Source organism: Crinia signifera, chromosome 4 (assembly GCF_055691185.1).
Source record: "Crinia signifera chromosome 4, ASM5569118v1, whole genome shotgun sequence".
Lineage (NCBI taxonomy): Eukaryota > Metazoa > Chordata > Amphibia > Anura > Myobatrachidae > Crinia > Crinia signifera.
The window spans coordinates 21,367,942-21,385,262 of NC_139220.1; the positions used below are offsets into that span (position 1 = coordinate 21,367,942).

Below are 17,321 nucleotides of genomic sequence, written 5' to 3' on the forward strand. Positions count from 1 at the left end.
GGGATGTGCCGCCGTCAGTTAGGCCCGGGATGTGCCGCCGGCAGTTAGGCCCGGGATGTGCCGCCGGCAGTTAGGCCCGGGATGTGCCGCCGGCAGTTAGGCCCGGGATGTGCCGCCGGCAGTTAGGCCCGGGATGTGCCGCCGGCAGTTAGGCCCGGGATGTGCCGCCGGCAGTTAGGCCCGGGATGTGCCGCCGGCAGTTAGGCCCGGGATGTGCCGCCGGCAGTTAGGCCCGGGATGTGCCGCCGGCAGTTAGGCCCGGGATGTGCCGCCGTCAGTTAGGCCCGGGATGTGCCGCCGTCAGTTAGGCCCGGGATGTGCCGTCAGTTAGGCCGGAGATGTGCCGCCGTCAGTTAGGCCGGAGATGTGCCGCCGTCAGTTAGGCCAGGGATGTGCCGCCGTCAGTGAGGCGAGTTTGGGCTACCGTCAGTGAGGAGGGGATGGGCCGCCTTCAGTGAGGCAGGGATATATCACCATCTGTGACGCATGCTGTTGGTTTCATTAGAGAGAGGTACATACATAAATACACATCTAAAAGACCTTTATGCACGCACACAGATATTATGCACATTATTATACACTTATAATAGAGACTTACGGAACAATTTTTTCTGAGGCTTCTTTTGCCTGCAGTAACTGAGAAAGGGCATATCCGGTTGCCTCTAGTACGGTCACATGAGGGGACTGAGGTGCAAGAGAAACATAATTTAAGCTTGATATTATATAGAGGATCCCAGTGTTATATGACATGGATTAAAGAGAATAGTCTATGACAGTCTATGAAGCACTGTGACCGACTATACATTACCTGGGTGCACAGAGCAAAGGCAGGAAACAGTCCTTGCAAAAGCAGCTGGCTCCTCGCCATCTCGCTTTCCACAATAAGGTTACCTAGAGTATACAGGCACAATTCCTACAGCGAGAGAGGGAAGAGGAGAGTTATTATAGATCTGTCACGTCAGACTCACCTTAGTGATGTCACTAGCTCCTTGTGAATTTATAGGTTCAACACTGGTTCAAAATGGCCGACTACGCTGTGTGCACCTGACTCTTCCACTTAACAGGAAGTGACCTGTGCTTTAATGGGCATGTGGTTTTCACATTTTGAGGAACAGTGATCGTTTTGAAGTTTGCACACTTCAACCCACAAGGAAAATGATCCCGTTGATGGGCTTCAAGACTCTTTGATGAACATTGCTTCTTAGATAATAAAATGGTTTTGCTGTCCTATCTTGAATAAACATTTATTTATTTTTTATGTTTTTAATAGCTCGGCTATAAATGGTGGTGTTGTGCACATGCTAACATGAATTTAGAAGATAGGGATTTTGTACATACTCTTAGATTCATTATGCCAAATCAGCAAATCAGGGCTGAGCGGTGTCTCCGGCACGGAGGTCAGCGGGATTCCCTGTGACGTCATTCACAGGGAATCCGCTGACAATGAGGTGCTCCATCACTGGAACCTGGTAAGGGTGCGTATGTTAAGTGAGGGTGTGGGAGGTTTCTGTCCTCCCTGAGCTCGCCTTAGGACACATGCATTACAGTTTGACAGGTCAAACTCCTCACCTGCCACTTGTACTGTACTATGTGTGTTAGTGTGTGTGTGTGTGTGTTTTTCTACATTGTTTTCACAGGTGATCTACAAGAACCAGCAGGCCTATTAATGCCCCACACAATGGGACATGTGCCCAGCATGCAGCGGAGGCCTGCTGGGACTTGTAGTATGACTGTGAAAACCAATGGTTTTTTTTTCTTGTTTTTTTTACACAAATTCATCAGTCCTGCAGCCACCGCCCATGGGTGCCGGGGACAGCCCCAGGCTTCAGCCCTGGAAGGGTGAAGCCTGGGGGGGAGAACCCTTTATTGGGGGGTCCCCACTCTCCCAAGTATATGGTCACGGGCTGCCCACGGTTCGGCCGGGGGACCTTGTATAAAAAGTGTCCCTCAATTTTTATACGCTGTTGGAGCCCTGTGCTTGTTTTAAAATACGGGGGACCCCCAGTTTTTTTGCCCTGTATTTTTTGAACCAGGACCGGTCCAAGAGTCCGGTGCTGGTTTCTTAAATATTGGGGGGGGGGGGGGGGTTATGCTGCACACTCCCCCTTACAAAAAAAAAAGCACGCACCAAAAAAAAAAAAGAACACACATTTTCGTTACTAAACATTGCCAGAAATCACATGACTGTCTAAAAAAAAAAAAGGCACCCTATTACATTTCGCCCCTGGTCACCGGATGCTTTCCACCGCTCCTCTATAATTCCCCGACCCCAAACACTTTCTCTGCTAACGAGTAGCAATGCAAGTGATGACAGTGCAAACCAGTGTTCAGCCTTCCTGGGGCGGATGGTTTGTGTCCAAGCATCAGAACAGAATTAAATAAGTAGGAAAAAGCCTGTTTTCACTCGAGCTTTAGGCAGATACAGATGGAGGGATGTCTCTAAACCACCCATAACAATGGGGACGGATCTTAATGAAAGACAGCTGCATGAAGGACAAATGTAACCCTGTACACAAAGCATTGCTAACCTTACACAGCGCGGAGAAGGCCCTGTATGAGGAAGCCGTTATAGATGGTCAATGTCCACATGAAACTTAGCAGACCCTGGTTGTTCCCATTGATGGTTCAGTTGCACCTACGCTGTGAAGATGTCCAGCTGAACTGAGTGCATGTTCCCAAGGAAGCAACATTTTAAAATGTGTTTATGGCTAGAATGGTTGAATCAACCAGCTTCAGAACAAAAGTGATTATATATAACTGCTACATCCACTATTACATTGAGGCACCCATCCTAGGAGATGACATTTGTCCTGAGGAGACCTCCGCTTCAATGCAGATGGGCTGGCCTTGACCTTGATTAAGATTCCACCAGCAAGTATGGCTGCAAGTCAAGAGGCCATGACGGGCACCTTGGCAAGTGACTCGCAAGAAGTGATGGTCATCCTCCCACTTTGGGACATAGGCTGTATCCTTACTTGATCGCACGTCCTCGAATTCTCAGCAGCCAGCGTTCAGTTAAGCCGCTGCCCCGCTCGTGGGAAATACCGCTGTGTGGATGAATGCGCTCGCTGTGCGGATGGAGGTGTACGGGCCCCACACGCCTACTTCTTGTCAAACACCTTGCGTACAGCCAGCGATCGGTGGCAGGCTTTCCTCGCAGGACGGCATACTGCGACACGGGCACACGAACAGTATCGGCCACTGTGCAAATTCGCAGCCGTGTGATCGGGTCCGAATGGGGCCCATAGCGTAGATCAGTGGTTCTCCAGCTCGGTCCTCGGGACCCCACACAGTTCCCTTTTTCCAGGTCCCCCTGACAGGCACACTCATTACTGACTGACACATTTTAAAAGATCCACAGGTGGAGCCAATGATTTCACATGTGATTCTGTGAGGAGACCTGCAAAACATGCGCCGTGTGGGGTCCTGAGGACCGACTTTGAGAACCTTTGGTGTAGATAATATTAACAGATGTCAGGAATCCAACTGTGCACATCAATAGGACCGCTGATTCCATCTCGCCCTGCTTCCCTGGGAGGAGCCTTTTTTTTTTTATAATTTCTATGCCACTGGGGAACCAGTACCAGGTCAGAGAAGAAGCTGGGCCTACAAGGCTGTGGATGTGGAAACCTTCTTAAACAGATTCTTATCGAAGAGCTCTTTAACCCTTTGAGTGCCGATATCTCTGTGAGAGGTGTTCAAAACATCCACAAAAAAAATCCCAGCGTCGCTCACATTTGTTATATAAATTCAAATAAAAATGTTGCGATTGTATTTCCTATATAAAGGTAAACATTGCCGGTCATTATGACGAATAGAAACGTTTGCTCGGCAAATTTCACTTGGCACGCAAAGGGTTAAACATGACACTATCCGGAAGATGACCAATGATCGGTCTGGTGTAGCCCCGTGGTGTCTAGTGCTGCAATGCAGTGAGTTATCGATCGCAGTGCTATCTATTTATGTGAAGACACACGCGGGGCGTCCTACATTAATATTCTGCTGGCTTCAACTCCACAACCCCTCCAGGAATTAAATCATCACTTACTACATTTTTTCCTGATCAGCAAAATTGCACCAGAACCTACTTCCCTGTAAATGGAAAATGAGGTTTTAATCACAATGCGTTCCATCCTGTACATTAACGGTTTCCTGCCCGGTATGAAATACCGCCTGCCGGCACATGTCGGCTACAAAAAAAAAAATGACCATTTGACTTTCGACCTTCCCATCGTCAACTTAGTGCTTGCGTCGAGCTTCCGACCCTGTCAACCTTAGCCACGTCGACCTATTTTATGTGCCCTGCCGAACCTTAGTGATTGACTAAATGTCCCTGCATTCACCAGAACTAATCTTGCAATTACCTCTGACATTGGGGCGGTTCTAGGTGTGTGTTTCACCCATTCCAAGGGCCAGATGCACTAAGCTTCAAAAGTGATCAAATGGAGAGTGATAAACAGCCAGCCAATCAGCTCCTGCCTGACATGTCACAGGCTGGGTTTGAAAAATGTCAGGTAGGAGCTGATTGGTTGGTTGTTTATCACTCTCCATTTGATCACTTTTGAAGCTTTGTGCATCTGAGTGCTGTCTGCGTATTCCAGCAAGAATGTCACTTATAGGGCGTCCTTTGTTCTCCAGATAGGAGAAGCAGTGCAGGGAGGGGCAGGTTGGAAAGGAGATGGTAACGGTAGAGCGACCCGGCTTCTCCGAAATACTAATATAGTACCTAAAGCAATACAATACAAACGCCCTTACCGTGAAATCGGCACTACTGCCCGATAAATACGTCAGCAGGTAGGAGGTGGCTGGCAGGCATGCCTTGGCCACCGATGGGTCATCTGAGTGAGACAGTTCATGAAGACACCTGGCAGCCTCCATCTGTACATTGGCCAACTGGCAAGTGAACAGTCCAATCAGGCTCCGCATGCTGCCTTCTGTCCTACAACAGAAATAATCACTGAACATTACCGTACATTCAATGTTATATTCGGGGGTAGATGTATGAAGCAGTGATAAGCGTGGAGAAGTGAGCCGGAGGAGGAGTGGCCCATGGCAACCAATCAGCCGCTCTGTATGATTTTATGTTATGCAAATTATAGATGTTACCTCAGTGCTGATTGGTTGCCATGGGCAACACTTCTCCTACTCCTGAGTTTTCACTCTAGCACCTCACCACTCCAAGGTTAGAGTTCCTTCTTAGGGGGGTATTCAATCCCGGTCAAATTTTTCTCATGGGGGGGGGGGGGAGGAATCATCAAATTGCGCCCATTTTTGGAGTGAATTTGACTCGCACTACTCAATCCCAGTGCTGAATTTTCCGCCTGGGTGCAAAATCTAGCATCACCGAAAACTTAAACAAAATTGCCCAAATTCATATATTTTGGTGAATTTGCACCTGTTTTTGCGGGGGGGGGGGGGGGTTTGCGCCCATTTTTGCCCATGCAGATTCGCCCAAAAAAAGTTACATAGAAAAACATAGATTGTAAGATGCAGCACGTTCCCCAAAATGTATGCCCCATATGAGGAGTTAGATGGAGAATTAAGAAATCTCGGTACTTATGTAATATCTGGACTCCCGTTTTTCTTATGAGACCGCGTCCCTTCGCGGGGCTCGCTTCGGGCACGGTTGCTCGCTGCGCTCGCCACACTATAGAAAATCAACTCCATGCGTAGTTGGATAGTAGGGGTATGAAAAAATGGGGTGCATTTAACATGAGAGTCCAGATAATACATAAGTACCGAAATCTCTTTACAGATCATCTCTGACAACGCGTTTCGCCGCTAAGGAACAACTCTCTGTAAGCAATGACGGATGAGTAGTTTCAGATTCTGACTGATTAAAATAATAATCGCAACCATGAGTTTTTTTATACAATGGATAACTGAACACTATAAAATGCTATACGGTCTAGTAGTTACTGCAATGTTATTCAAACAGTCATATTAAAAAGAAAAAGAAATGACAACACTTGTTCAGAGTGTACAGCTGCTAAAAAGAATGCAAACAATCCGAAGCAGCTGAAATAACGAACAGTCTGAAAAGTTATAACTCATATATATGATTAGTATTTGTTTTACCGATAACACTTCAAAGAACAAAAGAGTGCTATGTTTCATTACTGAATGTATCTAACATAATACACTGAATGTATCTAACATAATACACTGAATGTATCTAACATAATACAACGTATCCACAGATAATTATTCATGTTTCCTTAAGGCGGGGATGGGGAACCTTTGGCTTCCAGCTGTTGTTGAACTTCACATCCCAGCAGGGACGGACTTATCACTTTTTTATTATGTGCATGGCCGAGAAAGCCGCTGCGAGTGGCGAGCTGCGCCACCTCCGACATGCCTTACGCTGAGCTGAGACACTTCCGGCCATTGGATATACTGTACACACAGCCTATTGGATGCTGTGTATAGAATGGGCGTGCAGGGGCGGGGACAGCTGAGCAGAGCCGCCTTCCTCTACCACTTGCAGATATATGTATATATACTTGAATATGTCACGGTCATCTAAACATTTTAAATGACCATATAGGTAGGTCTGAAGGGAAAATACAGGGAGGAATAGGATATGCTAGAGCTGTGCTAGTCTACTGTACAATCACTGGGCTAGAACCCAAATCATACTATTCCGAACATCGGTAACAGACATGCTCTGTATTTAAAAGCAAAACCTTTAAACCGTTCCCATGGTAGCAGCCTTTTAAATAATCTGTTCCCGGCACTCTTAGCGAACAAGGAAAGAAATTTGGACCTTATTCAAGTTGCTTCGCAGCAGGGCTGCGCTCGCACGGGGACCGATGTAGTGTTGGTGTGCATGCCCATTTCTGCACATGTGCATATGTAGGGTGCGTGTGGAGGCGTAGAGGGGCGCCGGCCTGCTCCATTAGCATATGGGAACGCCCAGCGTTTCAGGGGCATTCCCATGGGAACGCTGGGTTTTTCTCATGCTAATGCGGGCATGACGGGCAGGCAGCTGATATCACTGGATGTCAGCTGCCCGTCCACTTCCCCCTAAACGTGTACGCATACGTAAGGTTGCTCAGAGCAACCACACACATGCGTGCACCTTCCACATCTTTCGATGGTCGGCGGCCATCGAAAGATGTAGGAGGTTCCCCCTGGCCTGCGAATGGGTGGACATCCATTTACATGCCCTGCTTGTGAATCGCGCTCGCGAATGGGTGGCGCCAGCCAAATATTCGCAAGGCGGGGTTTGGTGTACTCGCAAGGCGCCTTGCAAATCCACCAGAATAACCCCCTTTGTCCATTAAGCAGTTCATCATACATACACTGATCATCTGCGGATGCCCAGCAAAGGACATACGCAGTGCTCGTTCAGTCGAGCTGCTCAATTCTGTGTAATGCCGTCCAACCTGTCAGATGATGTAATACGTAGAAGAAGTATCTAACCCACGTCTCCAGCTGTACACCATCCCCTTGGGGCCCGGCGATGGAAAAAATAATATTTCACAGTTATTGAATTTCTGTCCATGATTTAGTACAGAGACTGATATGGAAATTTTTGTTTGAGGTAGGTAGGAGATGACTGAATGCTCTGTTATTATTGGATGTCAAATATATTGTATTCTCTAAATGCTGTACTGGAACTAGGGTTTATTTTAAGCCCAGCAAGTCATATAAATATATATGTAGATGCTTCAATAGTTATACCCCTTTTACACCAAAACACCGGGTCTCACCCAGCTTTTTGGACCCAGGATCAACCTTTTTCTATCTTTTACACCGGCGCCCCCCCTCCCGGCGCAGGCGGTTCCTGAGCCGCCGCTTGGAGATGACATCATCTCCAAGCACTGATCGCCGCCGGGACCTGGACCCCCCCCCTCCCCTCCAGCCGTCGTCTGGGAGGTGAATGGATGCCGCACACAGGCATCCATTCACCTCCTCCGCTGCCTGCAGGGTATAGCAGACAGCAGCGCAGGCTGTCTGTGCCCCCCCGCAGGTTGCACGTCCCCCATTGATGTAAATGGGACCCGGGTCGGATGACCCGGCGTACCCATTTACACCGCCCTCTACCACCCAGGTCAGGACCTGGGTAGAAGTCCCGTGTAAAGGGACACGGCATGTCCCATTTACACCGCCGATGATCCGGGTCTGACACGCCGCTGACCCGGATTTTTCGGCGGTGTAAAATGGGTATTAGGTAGCAGACCCCCAACATGTGTGTAATGTTTTCTATGTCAGTCCAAGGTGGGGTATTAAATATGTGCCGATATTTCCCGACAGGGAAACTATTGGCACTCACCTATTCAATTCTGAGGTTAAAGACAGCATTGAAAAGTGTTAGATCCAACTTTTTCGACCGTCAAATCAGTTTTGTCGGAAAGGGGCGCGGACTGTAGAATTCATGGACGTTTTTCGACAATCCACGGAATTCCGACACTAGGAACATTCAATTCCGGCTGACGAGTTACTGTCGGATCAACTTAAAGCAGCCCGAGATTCCAGCTGTTGGGACGTTCCGACAGTCGGAATCCCGGATTGAATAACCCCCTATTTCACCACAAGGCCAAGGAAGGTAGAATACTCTCGTGACCATTAGACTGGCCCTAATATCCATCATACTGTCGCAACATTATCTGTAAGATGACGGGGCTGGCGGACACCTAGGGGCCCAATCAGACCCATTCATTACGGTTGAATTCAGCCCCGTCCCTGATGGTCGGGGTTTGCACATGCTCAAAGGCCGGGAGAGAACGGCTTTCACACTCGTTGGGCCGTTCTCCCTATAGTGGGAGGGCAGGGGGAACGCCCCGCATTTTATGGGCATCCCAATAAAAGCGGTAGGCATTTCCCTGATGGCGTGGCGATGCCTGCATGTGGCAGACGGCTGAAGTCACATGACATCAGCGGAGGACAGCAGGTGCTAGAAAAGTCAGTCCAGGCTGAATTTTCTTAGCGAAGGCAGGAGAAATTATTTGATGGTAAGCTCTAAAGGCCCTCATACACTAGTCCAACTTGTCCTAAGGACAAGTCGGACCAGTTTGCGCTTGAGAGCCCCCTGGCAGCTCCCCGGAAGGCTCGCATATGATTTGGCACTTGAATTGCATGCGATTTATTGCATGTATATCCCTGGGGAGCTGGCAGCGGCGGGGGAACGGGCAGCGGGGTCTGTGCGGCGCGGAGCAGGCAGGGAGGTCCCTGCGGCATTGGGCAGTCAGTCAGCGGGTCTGTGCTCCAGCTGGGAACTAAGTAGCGCTATTTGCTGGGCGGCGGGGCGGGAAGACTGGCAGGATGCTGACTGGCTGAATCTCTCAGCCAATCAGCGTCCGGCCAGTCTTAAAAAAAAAAATTCAAATTCAGCAGCGCTTCCTGCCCCGCCAATAGCGCTACTTAGTTCCCAGCCCCCGCTGCCCGGATCCCCGCTGCCTGGATGCCGCTTTCCAGTCGCTCCTGCACATAGGTGTGTGACACCAGTGCTTCACTGCTGGCACACACACCTACAGATCCGACCTAACACATTGTGGGTGCTAAAAAGCCCCCGCGATGTGCCGCTGATGGGTCTGATCCGACAGACTGAACCTGCAGCAGGTTCAATCTGTAGGGTCTGACCCAATCCATCTGGATCTGGCGAAATTGTCCCAAATCAGACAAGTGTATGGGCACCGTAACTCTTTATGTTAGAGAGGGGATTTGCACAGTGGGGAGTTGTTTTTTTCCCCCCTTCTGCTCTGTGTAATACACAAGGAGCCTAGGGTGATAAAACGCTAAATTACCTAATGAACATAAGCTGCACGTCCGTCCTCTGGAGACCATGTCGTAGATCAATAAGAGACTTCAGCTTTTCGGCTGATCCATGCTGGAGATCTCTGACCAGCTGTACAACCTGAGAAGGTAGAAAAAATAAAGATGATCAATGGAGCTTACAATCAATATTCCCCACCACATGTACACGCACAAACATTAATTTTTAGGGTTCATTTTGTTAGGAGCCAATTAACCTACCAGTATATTTTTTGGGTTGTGGGAGGAAACCGGAGTACCTGCAGGAAACCCACGCAAGCACTGGGAGAATATACAAACTCCACACAGTTAGGGCTATGGTAGGAATCGAACCCATGACCTCAGGATGTAATGCTAACCATTACAGATTACACCGTCCGTGCTGCCCTTACACATGTCTCTATCTGTGAATGATCTGCTGCAATTTATCACACAGGCCCACATTACACTTCCAGCTTTTCAACTGGAAATCAGATTTACTGCTTTAATTAGGCAAAATAAAATGCATACCATTCCAAGATATATAGCAAAAATGCACATTGCATAAATACTTAAAAGAGTATGGGAAATGTTGCACTAGACATATTGAAATAGAGTATATTAATTTATAAAATAAACAAAAACACAATATTCAAGTACTGGTCCCTAGTCAGGGGATCAAATATGGAAAGACTTGGTAGTACAAACGCACATTTGTAATATCGGGCAATGTTGTCAGAGGGATTGGGTGTGCAAACGTGCGTTTCTAATGTGGGTCAATGGTGTCAAAGGTAGAGGTGGTGCAAACGTACGTTTCTAATATGGGTCAATGGTGTCAGAGGTAGAGGGGGTGCAAACGTACGTTTCGAATATGTGTCAATGGAGTCAGAGGTAGAGGTGGTGCAAACGTACGTTTCGAATATGGGTCAATGGTGTCAAAGGTAGAGGTGGTGCAAACGTACGTTTCTAATATGGGTCAATGGTGTCAGAGGTAGAGGGGGTGCAAACATACGTTACTAATGTAAGTCACAGAATCTGAGATTGTGCACCTGATATTGCACAGTGTGTGGGCCAAACATGACTGTGATGAAACACAAGATCATTGGTTTGATATATTTATTTGGGGACTAAAGGGCCTACTAACCTGCTGCTCAGAGAGCGCATATTGCTGCAGACCTCCTGCCAGTGACACATCGTCCTCATCATCTGTGAAGTCCCGCAACAGCCTTTTGCTGATGAGCTGTTGCTGCCGTCGTGCTTTCCTTAGAGCTAAACAGACACAGTAATCACAAAATGCCACAATAGTGACCATGGCTGTTTCAGCTGCCAGCGGGCTGTACGAGTGCCAGTCTCCACTTATTGCTTACTGTCTATATTATTGGTAGGCATCCAGTGGCACTCCAGCTGCTGTCGAACTACTAATTCCAGTAAGCCCTGACATACTTTTGCTGTTAAGGCATGCTGGGTTAGATAGTTCTGCCACAGCTGGAGGGCACCGTACAGAGAAAATAGGAGAACTAGAGAAAATTAAATATTAATGGAACAGTAACTGTACAAGAAACAATGCAGTGCAATAGCCAACATACTAGGTAGGACATGGGCAAGGGTTGGGTAACTCACAGAGTCTAAACAGATATGTTGATGTAAAAGTTCCCCATACACTACTGCAATTTGGTCCGATTCCGACAGATCGGGCCAATAAATTGGACGAAATTGCATGTGTTTGTTTGCGTGGTCCTCTGCGCATCAGGTCGGACCCTAGGGATTGGACCTCCTGCAGAGAAAAATCTATCAGATCTTACCCATCAGCACCGCTGGCACACACCTATGTGCAGGTCCAGTCCTATCCCACAGCGGTGAAGGGCACTACATGTATCAGATGCAAACTAGTAGTAGGGGGAGCTGCCGGGTCATTACAAGAGGTATCGAATGCAACATCTCACCCTAATGTATGGGGGCCTTAAGGTCACTGCCCTGGCCACAACTTACAAACCAAATACAGTCCTCTTTGTCTAAGGCGGATAAATGGACTCTGGTTGTACCAACACGGTGGCGGCTCAGCTGAAGAATACTAACTATAACCCATTTAGTAACGAGCACATTGTGATGGATCACCTGCTTCCCGTTCTCTACGTTGTGCTCTTAGCTCCTCCAAACTAATCCGGGATTTCTTCCCCAGTTTCTTTCTACGCCACATACTGTAGCTTATGGGAGCTGCCACACCAGCCACTAATGGCTCACTCTCTGCATCATTCTGCCATCCTAAACCAAAAAGAAACAAGCAAATAAAATACAATTACAATGTATTTCTGTACATGAATGTGAAATACATGTTATTTTTATCATTTTATATAATAAGTTGTTGCTAGAACCAGATAAAGGGCAGTATTCAATGAGAAAAGTTCTCCGTGTTTTGTGGAGAATTTGTGCTTTGTTCGCCTTGGATGGAGCATTTTGCTCTCCAAAAGCGAGCAACCCTATTCAATGTGAAATATTCTCCGTCTTTTTAAGTGATTTTCTCCGTCTCTCTCCGTGTAGCAATTCTCCATCTTTTGATGGAGAGCTGGAATGTGAACTTTTGAACGTAAAGGTTTTTTTTTTAAATTTTGGTGTAAAAAAATCAGGTTTTTTTTCCTGTGAAGGGGCATGTTATTTTTATTCATGTGCTTATAGCACATGAATATATATTTAATTTTAAAAAAAATATTTTTTTACATTTTTTTTTTTTTTTACACAGTGCAGCCAGCAGGGGGCCCGAGCGCTCGAGCCGCTCATTAGATATTCATATATTCACTGCAGCCGAACGTAACTATGCACGAACGGTGCAGTGAATACTGGGTCCCCCGCTGGCTATAGGGGGGTGCAGCCTGGGTCCTGGAGAGCCCCCCTCCCCTCCACAGTCCTCTGGAGCAGCCAGGGAGACTTTAATCTCTCTGGCTGCTTCCGGCTCCCTGCTCCCTGCAGGGGTTAAGACTCGCCGCGAGTGGCGGCGAGTCTTAACCACATTGAATAGAGGGAGCAGGAGTGGCAGAGAGCCCTCCGGAACACGGAGAGTGCATGGAGAGCTAAATAAAACGCTCTCCATGCACGGAGAACTTTTTCATTGAATACTGCCCTCAGAAGCAAATTTATTAAACCATTTTTGTGGAGAAAAAAAAAATGATACCCCCAAAATGTAAGTATCCCCTGGACGTAAATTACAGGGTTCCGCAAAATATATTGGAAATATCTGAAGCGTTTCTGCTATTTCTGATCCCAATAGGGGTGTGGTATAGGGGTGCGACAGTCAGGATCCTGACAGTCATTATCCCGACGTTGGGATCCCGACTGGCCGGACCAAGACAGCATGGTGAGGGCAACTAAGCCCCTTGCGGGCTGGCTGCGCTCGCCACGCTGTGGGCACGGTGGCTCGCTACGCTCACCACCTATTCTATTCTCCATCTATGGGGGTCGTGGACCCCCACGAGGGAAAATAGCAGGTGGCCGTCGGGAACCCGGCTGTCTGTGTTTTGACGTCGGGTGAATGCCTGTCGGGATCCCGACTGGCACCCCCCAATAATAGTTTCTATAGGGACTGCTATGCTGTGATATTTACTTTGCATTATGGCGCTTAACCCCAATAGCTAAGACCACCTTAAGATGCCGATCCTACAGCATATGGAAAGTGGCTGCATACACAGTCTCAGCCGCTCACATAAGACACTCAGATGTACACCAGGGAAGGGCTTTCGGTACTTCCTCATCTTTGTGGCCAAATAGTGTATTTACTAATAATGTTGTTAGAAAGTGACTCATCCAAAACGTGCCAAAATAGGCTGGAACCAATTTAAATCCAATAATTACCGGGGAGGGTGACAATGGAAATAGTTGGCGTTGGTTAAGGTCTCCCAGCAGACAGGTCTTATCCGTGGGAATTAGGGAGGAGCAGGTTAAACAAGCAGCAGAAATGTTCTCACAATTAAACATGACAGAATTAAATACTAATTTAAAGTAACTACAACACATAACAGCCTGAACCAATAGCAAGCTCTGCCACGGCTTATGGCAGCGCTATAAAATACCCTCTGCCAAAGCAGGTTTGTATCAACACGAGGGCGGCTGGCGCAAAGTCAACTGCCTTGACTAAAACAGACATCACGGGATTCCCCAAATTATAAGCACCCAGGTAGGCCTAATATTTTATTATACATTTATAATTATTCTTAAATCACAAGAAGCATTCTTAAGGGCTGTCCGGCAGGCAAGACAAAATCCCTAATAAGCGTTGGCTTTTGGTGCTACGGAAATGAAACACACACAGGTTTCAATGAACGTGTGTGTTTTCACATGAAAAAAATATTTCTTTACGTATCTAATTGGATTCCCGTAAAAAAAATATTGATGAAACAGTGGGAAAAATTGTGAAAAACTGAGATTTTTCCCTCCTGATGTTTCATCGAGCCTACTTGGATAACCCCAGTGGATCTTTAATAAACTACTTATTTTGAAGAAGGGGTACTGACTGTTCAATTGGGGGAATCTGCACCAGAAATGGCACTGTTTGCATAGGTATGGAGAGGCGTAGGTATGGTGAAATGATTAAGGGTATGACTGGTATGCTTTTAAGAACAGGTGGCCAACTTTAAAATTCAGTCAACTTCAGGCTAAAGGCTGGATTCAATTACTGCAGGTTAATTGATCTGATGGGGATATTCAAATATAGCTTGCACACCACAGTTAACTCTGATTTCTGTTCATGCCTGAGGAAGCTTAAACAGAAATCCACCTTAAATGTCCCGAATGCTGGTGCTGCTCCTGGGATCTATGAGTGTATGCACAAGAAAAATGGTCTGTAATTGAATAGCCCCAGGCATTAAGGGCAGTATTCAATGTGAATACTGGCGACGTGCAGCGAATCCTGTTTAGGATTCGCTGCACATTCGCCACTGGTCGCCGCGTTCCGGAGCCTCGCCGGCTCCAGTATTCAACGAGTCAGGGGCTCGCTGCCCCTGACCGGCGAATTTGAGCTCCTGCGGCGGACGCCGCAGTGAGCCTGGGGACGGTGGCAGGCAGGGAGATGGAAGTCTCCCTGCCTGCCCCAGAACGTTTGTGGGGGGGAGGTGGGCTCCCCGGGAGCCAGGCAGCACAGGCTGCCCCCTGGGGGTGCCAGCAGGGGACCGGGTATATTCACTACACCCGATCATGCATATGTAATGATCCGGTGAAGTGAATATATGAATGTCTAATGAGTGGCTTGGCTCCGGCCCCCCGCTGGCTGGTCTGTGTAAAAAAAAAAAATAATATATATATATTTTTTTAAATTAAATATATATTCATGTGCTTACAGCACATGAATAAAAATAGCATGTCCCTCCTCAGAATAAAATTAAAGATTTTTTTACTCCAATTGTAAAAAACAAAACACTTTATTTTAAAAGTTCACCTTCCACTTCACCATAAAAAGATAGCGATTGCTACTCGGTGAATCATGGCGAAAAAAACCTTGAAATGTATTCGCCATGTGGTCATTGAATAGGGTGATTCACCGTTTTAGTCAGAAATTCGCCTTACAGCACAAAATCGCCATAAAAACCTGGCGAATCAGCCTCATTGAATACCGCCCTAAGCCTGAGGCTACCACCCTTTTCCCGCTGTGGATGTTAATTGTCATTTGCTCCAAGAAATGACCAGATTTTCATTCCAACCAGTCAGATTGGAAAGATAATTTTATTGGACATTATTCAGGTCCGTACGCTCGCATGCAAGCACAAAGTTTTAAAAATGCGCATTTCTGCGCATGTGCTGGGTGCGTGCGTCCACAGAGAACAGATTGTTCACCGCATTGTGGCCAGTGGGTGGGGGCATGGGGCGGCAGGCTGGGGGACTCGCCCCTGGAAACACGTGTTCCCATGGAAATCGCCCGGTGATGTGGGTGCCAGCGGCGGGTAGCTGACATAATTTGATTGTCAGCTGCTCGCCCATTTCCTTCAGAATGCCCACGCACATCTAAGTTTGCTCTGAGCAACCTTAGATGTGCGTGTGCCTTCCACATCATTCGATGGTCAGCGACCATCGAATGATTGGGTGTTCCCCCTTAGGCTGACAATGGATGTTTGTGTCAAACATCTATTCGCAGCCAGTGCGTGCGAACACACTCTATAGGTGGCTATACACACGCAGATTTATCTTCAGATCTGGCAGGTTGGAACAAAAACATGGGAAGGGATGGGAGCAAATGACAGTTGACCATTTGCTTGGATATGCTGGAAAACTGCCAAACTGTCATTCAGATATTACCAGGTTTTTGTTCCAACCAGCCAGATCTGAAGATAAATCTTACTAGTGTATGGGCACCTTATGAATGGGAGGCGGCCAGGCCACCATTCGCAAGGCAGCATTTGGTGGATTTGCAATGCTGCAAATTCGGAGCCTTGCGAATCAACCAGTATAACCCCCATAGTGTGTATCCGGCTTTATCCACCTACAAAACCATACCAGGCCTTGCTCACCACTTTTTGCAGCTTGCCCGTGGGTTGCCTCAAGCCCCTCCCCCTTAACAGACGCCAGTGCCATTTTGACATCCTTTGCCCCCATAAGACAACATTTATTTCAAAGCGTTGTGATGTTAAATGATTACCAAATACCAAGCAAGGGAGCTTCCCAGTGCACAAGTTCATTGCTAAGCATATTCTTATATACATAATCATATTTAAATGAGTAAAATACAAGTCCCAGCACAGAATAAATATTGGAACATTGTTTTACTTTAAATTACATTACTGCCAATATAAAAGTGACAACTTTAAAAAAATTATTGAATCAATAAAATGCATAAAAGGAATGGCTGCTTCCTGCGTCTGTTACTTTAGTCCTGAAAAAAGGGCATCTACACAGCAGTCACCATTACAGCAGAGTCAGTAACACATAACATACCTGCTACATAGCATGGGCTCAGCGCCTAAATACATCACACAGAGGCATTTACAAGAGTCAGACACGCTGCTAATGTTAAGCTATGAAAATTACTTCAGACCCGCACACAAGGATGGCAGTAACAAATCCCGCGGTTTAACGGCGGCCATTTTACTGAGGAACAAGAACACAGAGCGCCATGTGATTCACTATGACAAAATGGCAACTCTGTGGAAGACAAGATTAACAGCGACAGTTTAGGTCTCTAGTGGGTCAAGCGGGAATAGTCTATGTCCCGTCCAAATGACGCCATATTTGGAAGGAATTTTGGCCATGTTAGTGTCTGGAAAACCAAAGCAAATGCTCCAGTAAGTTCTTAATGTTTTTATTTACTGCAGTAATCATTTATTCCGTTTGATATATTTTTATATTACATGTCATGTATCTTTTTTTGTTTTGTTTAATTTTACTTTACTTTACTTTAGTAAAGTGAGAAAATGCATGCTGATTGGCAGGTCAGGTGCCTAATGTCATGTGGTATTAGTGGGAATGGGTCATTTGGTCTACCCAATGTAGGTCAACATACATTGGGTTGACACCCTTAAGTCATATATTGGGTTGACATCCTTAGGTCTACAGGCCATAGGCCGACACCTATAAAAGGTCAACGTGGCTTCAGTCGACATGGACTATAG

At 46.9% G+C, this 17,321-nt stretch overlaps 1 protein-coding gene across 2 annotated transcripts in view; it reads right to left on the reverse strand.

Annotated features, from left to right (window-relative positions):
• TMCO6 (transmembrane and coiled-coil domains 6) overlaps positions 1–16,787 on the reverse strand; it is a 31,699-nt gene extending 14,912 nt beyond the window's left edge. The window contains exons 1-7 of one of the 2 annotated variants that reach the window (XM_083181384.1): positions 16,648–16,787; positions 11,851–11,997; positions 10,880–11,004; positions 9,750–9,859; positions 4,756–4,939; positions 809–913; positions 599–684 (exon numbers count right to left, since the gene is read on the reverse strand). In XM_083181384.1, coding sequence (XP_083037510.1) covers positions 599–684; positions 809–913; positions 4,756–4,939; positions 9,750–9,859; positions 10,880–11,004; positions 11,851–11,932 — 692 coding nt within the window. In that variant the 5' untranslated portion in view covers positions 11,933–11,997; positions 16,648–16,787. Of the gene's footprint in view, positions 1–598; positions 685–808; positions 914–4,755; positions 4,940–9,749; positions 9,860–10,879; positions 11,005–11,850; positions 11,998–16,578; positions 16,600–16,647 lie in introns of those variants that run through there. The other variant, XM_083181385.1, reaches the window with a different exon arrangement.
• Between the last annotated feature and the right edge of the window lie 534 nt (positions 16,788–17,321).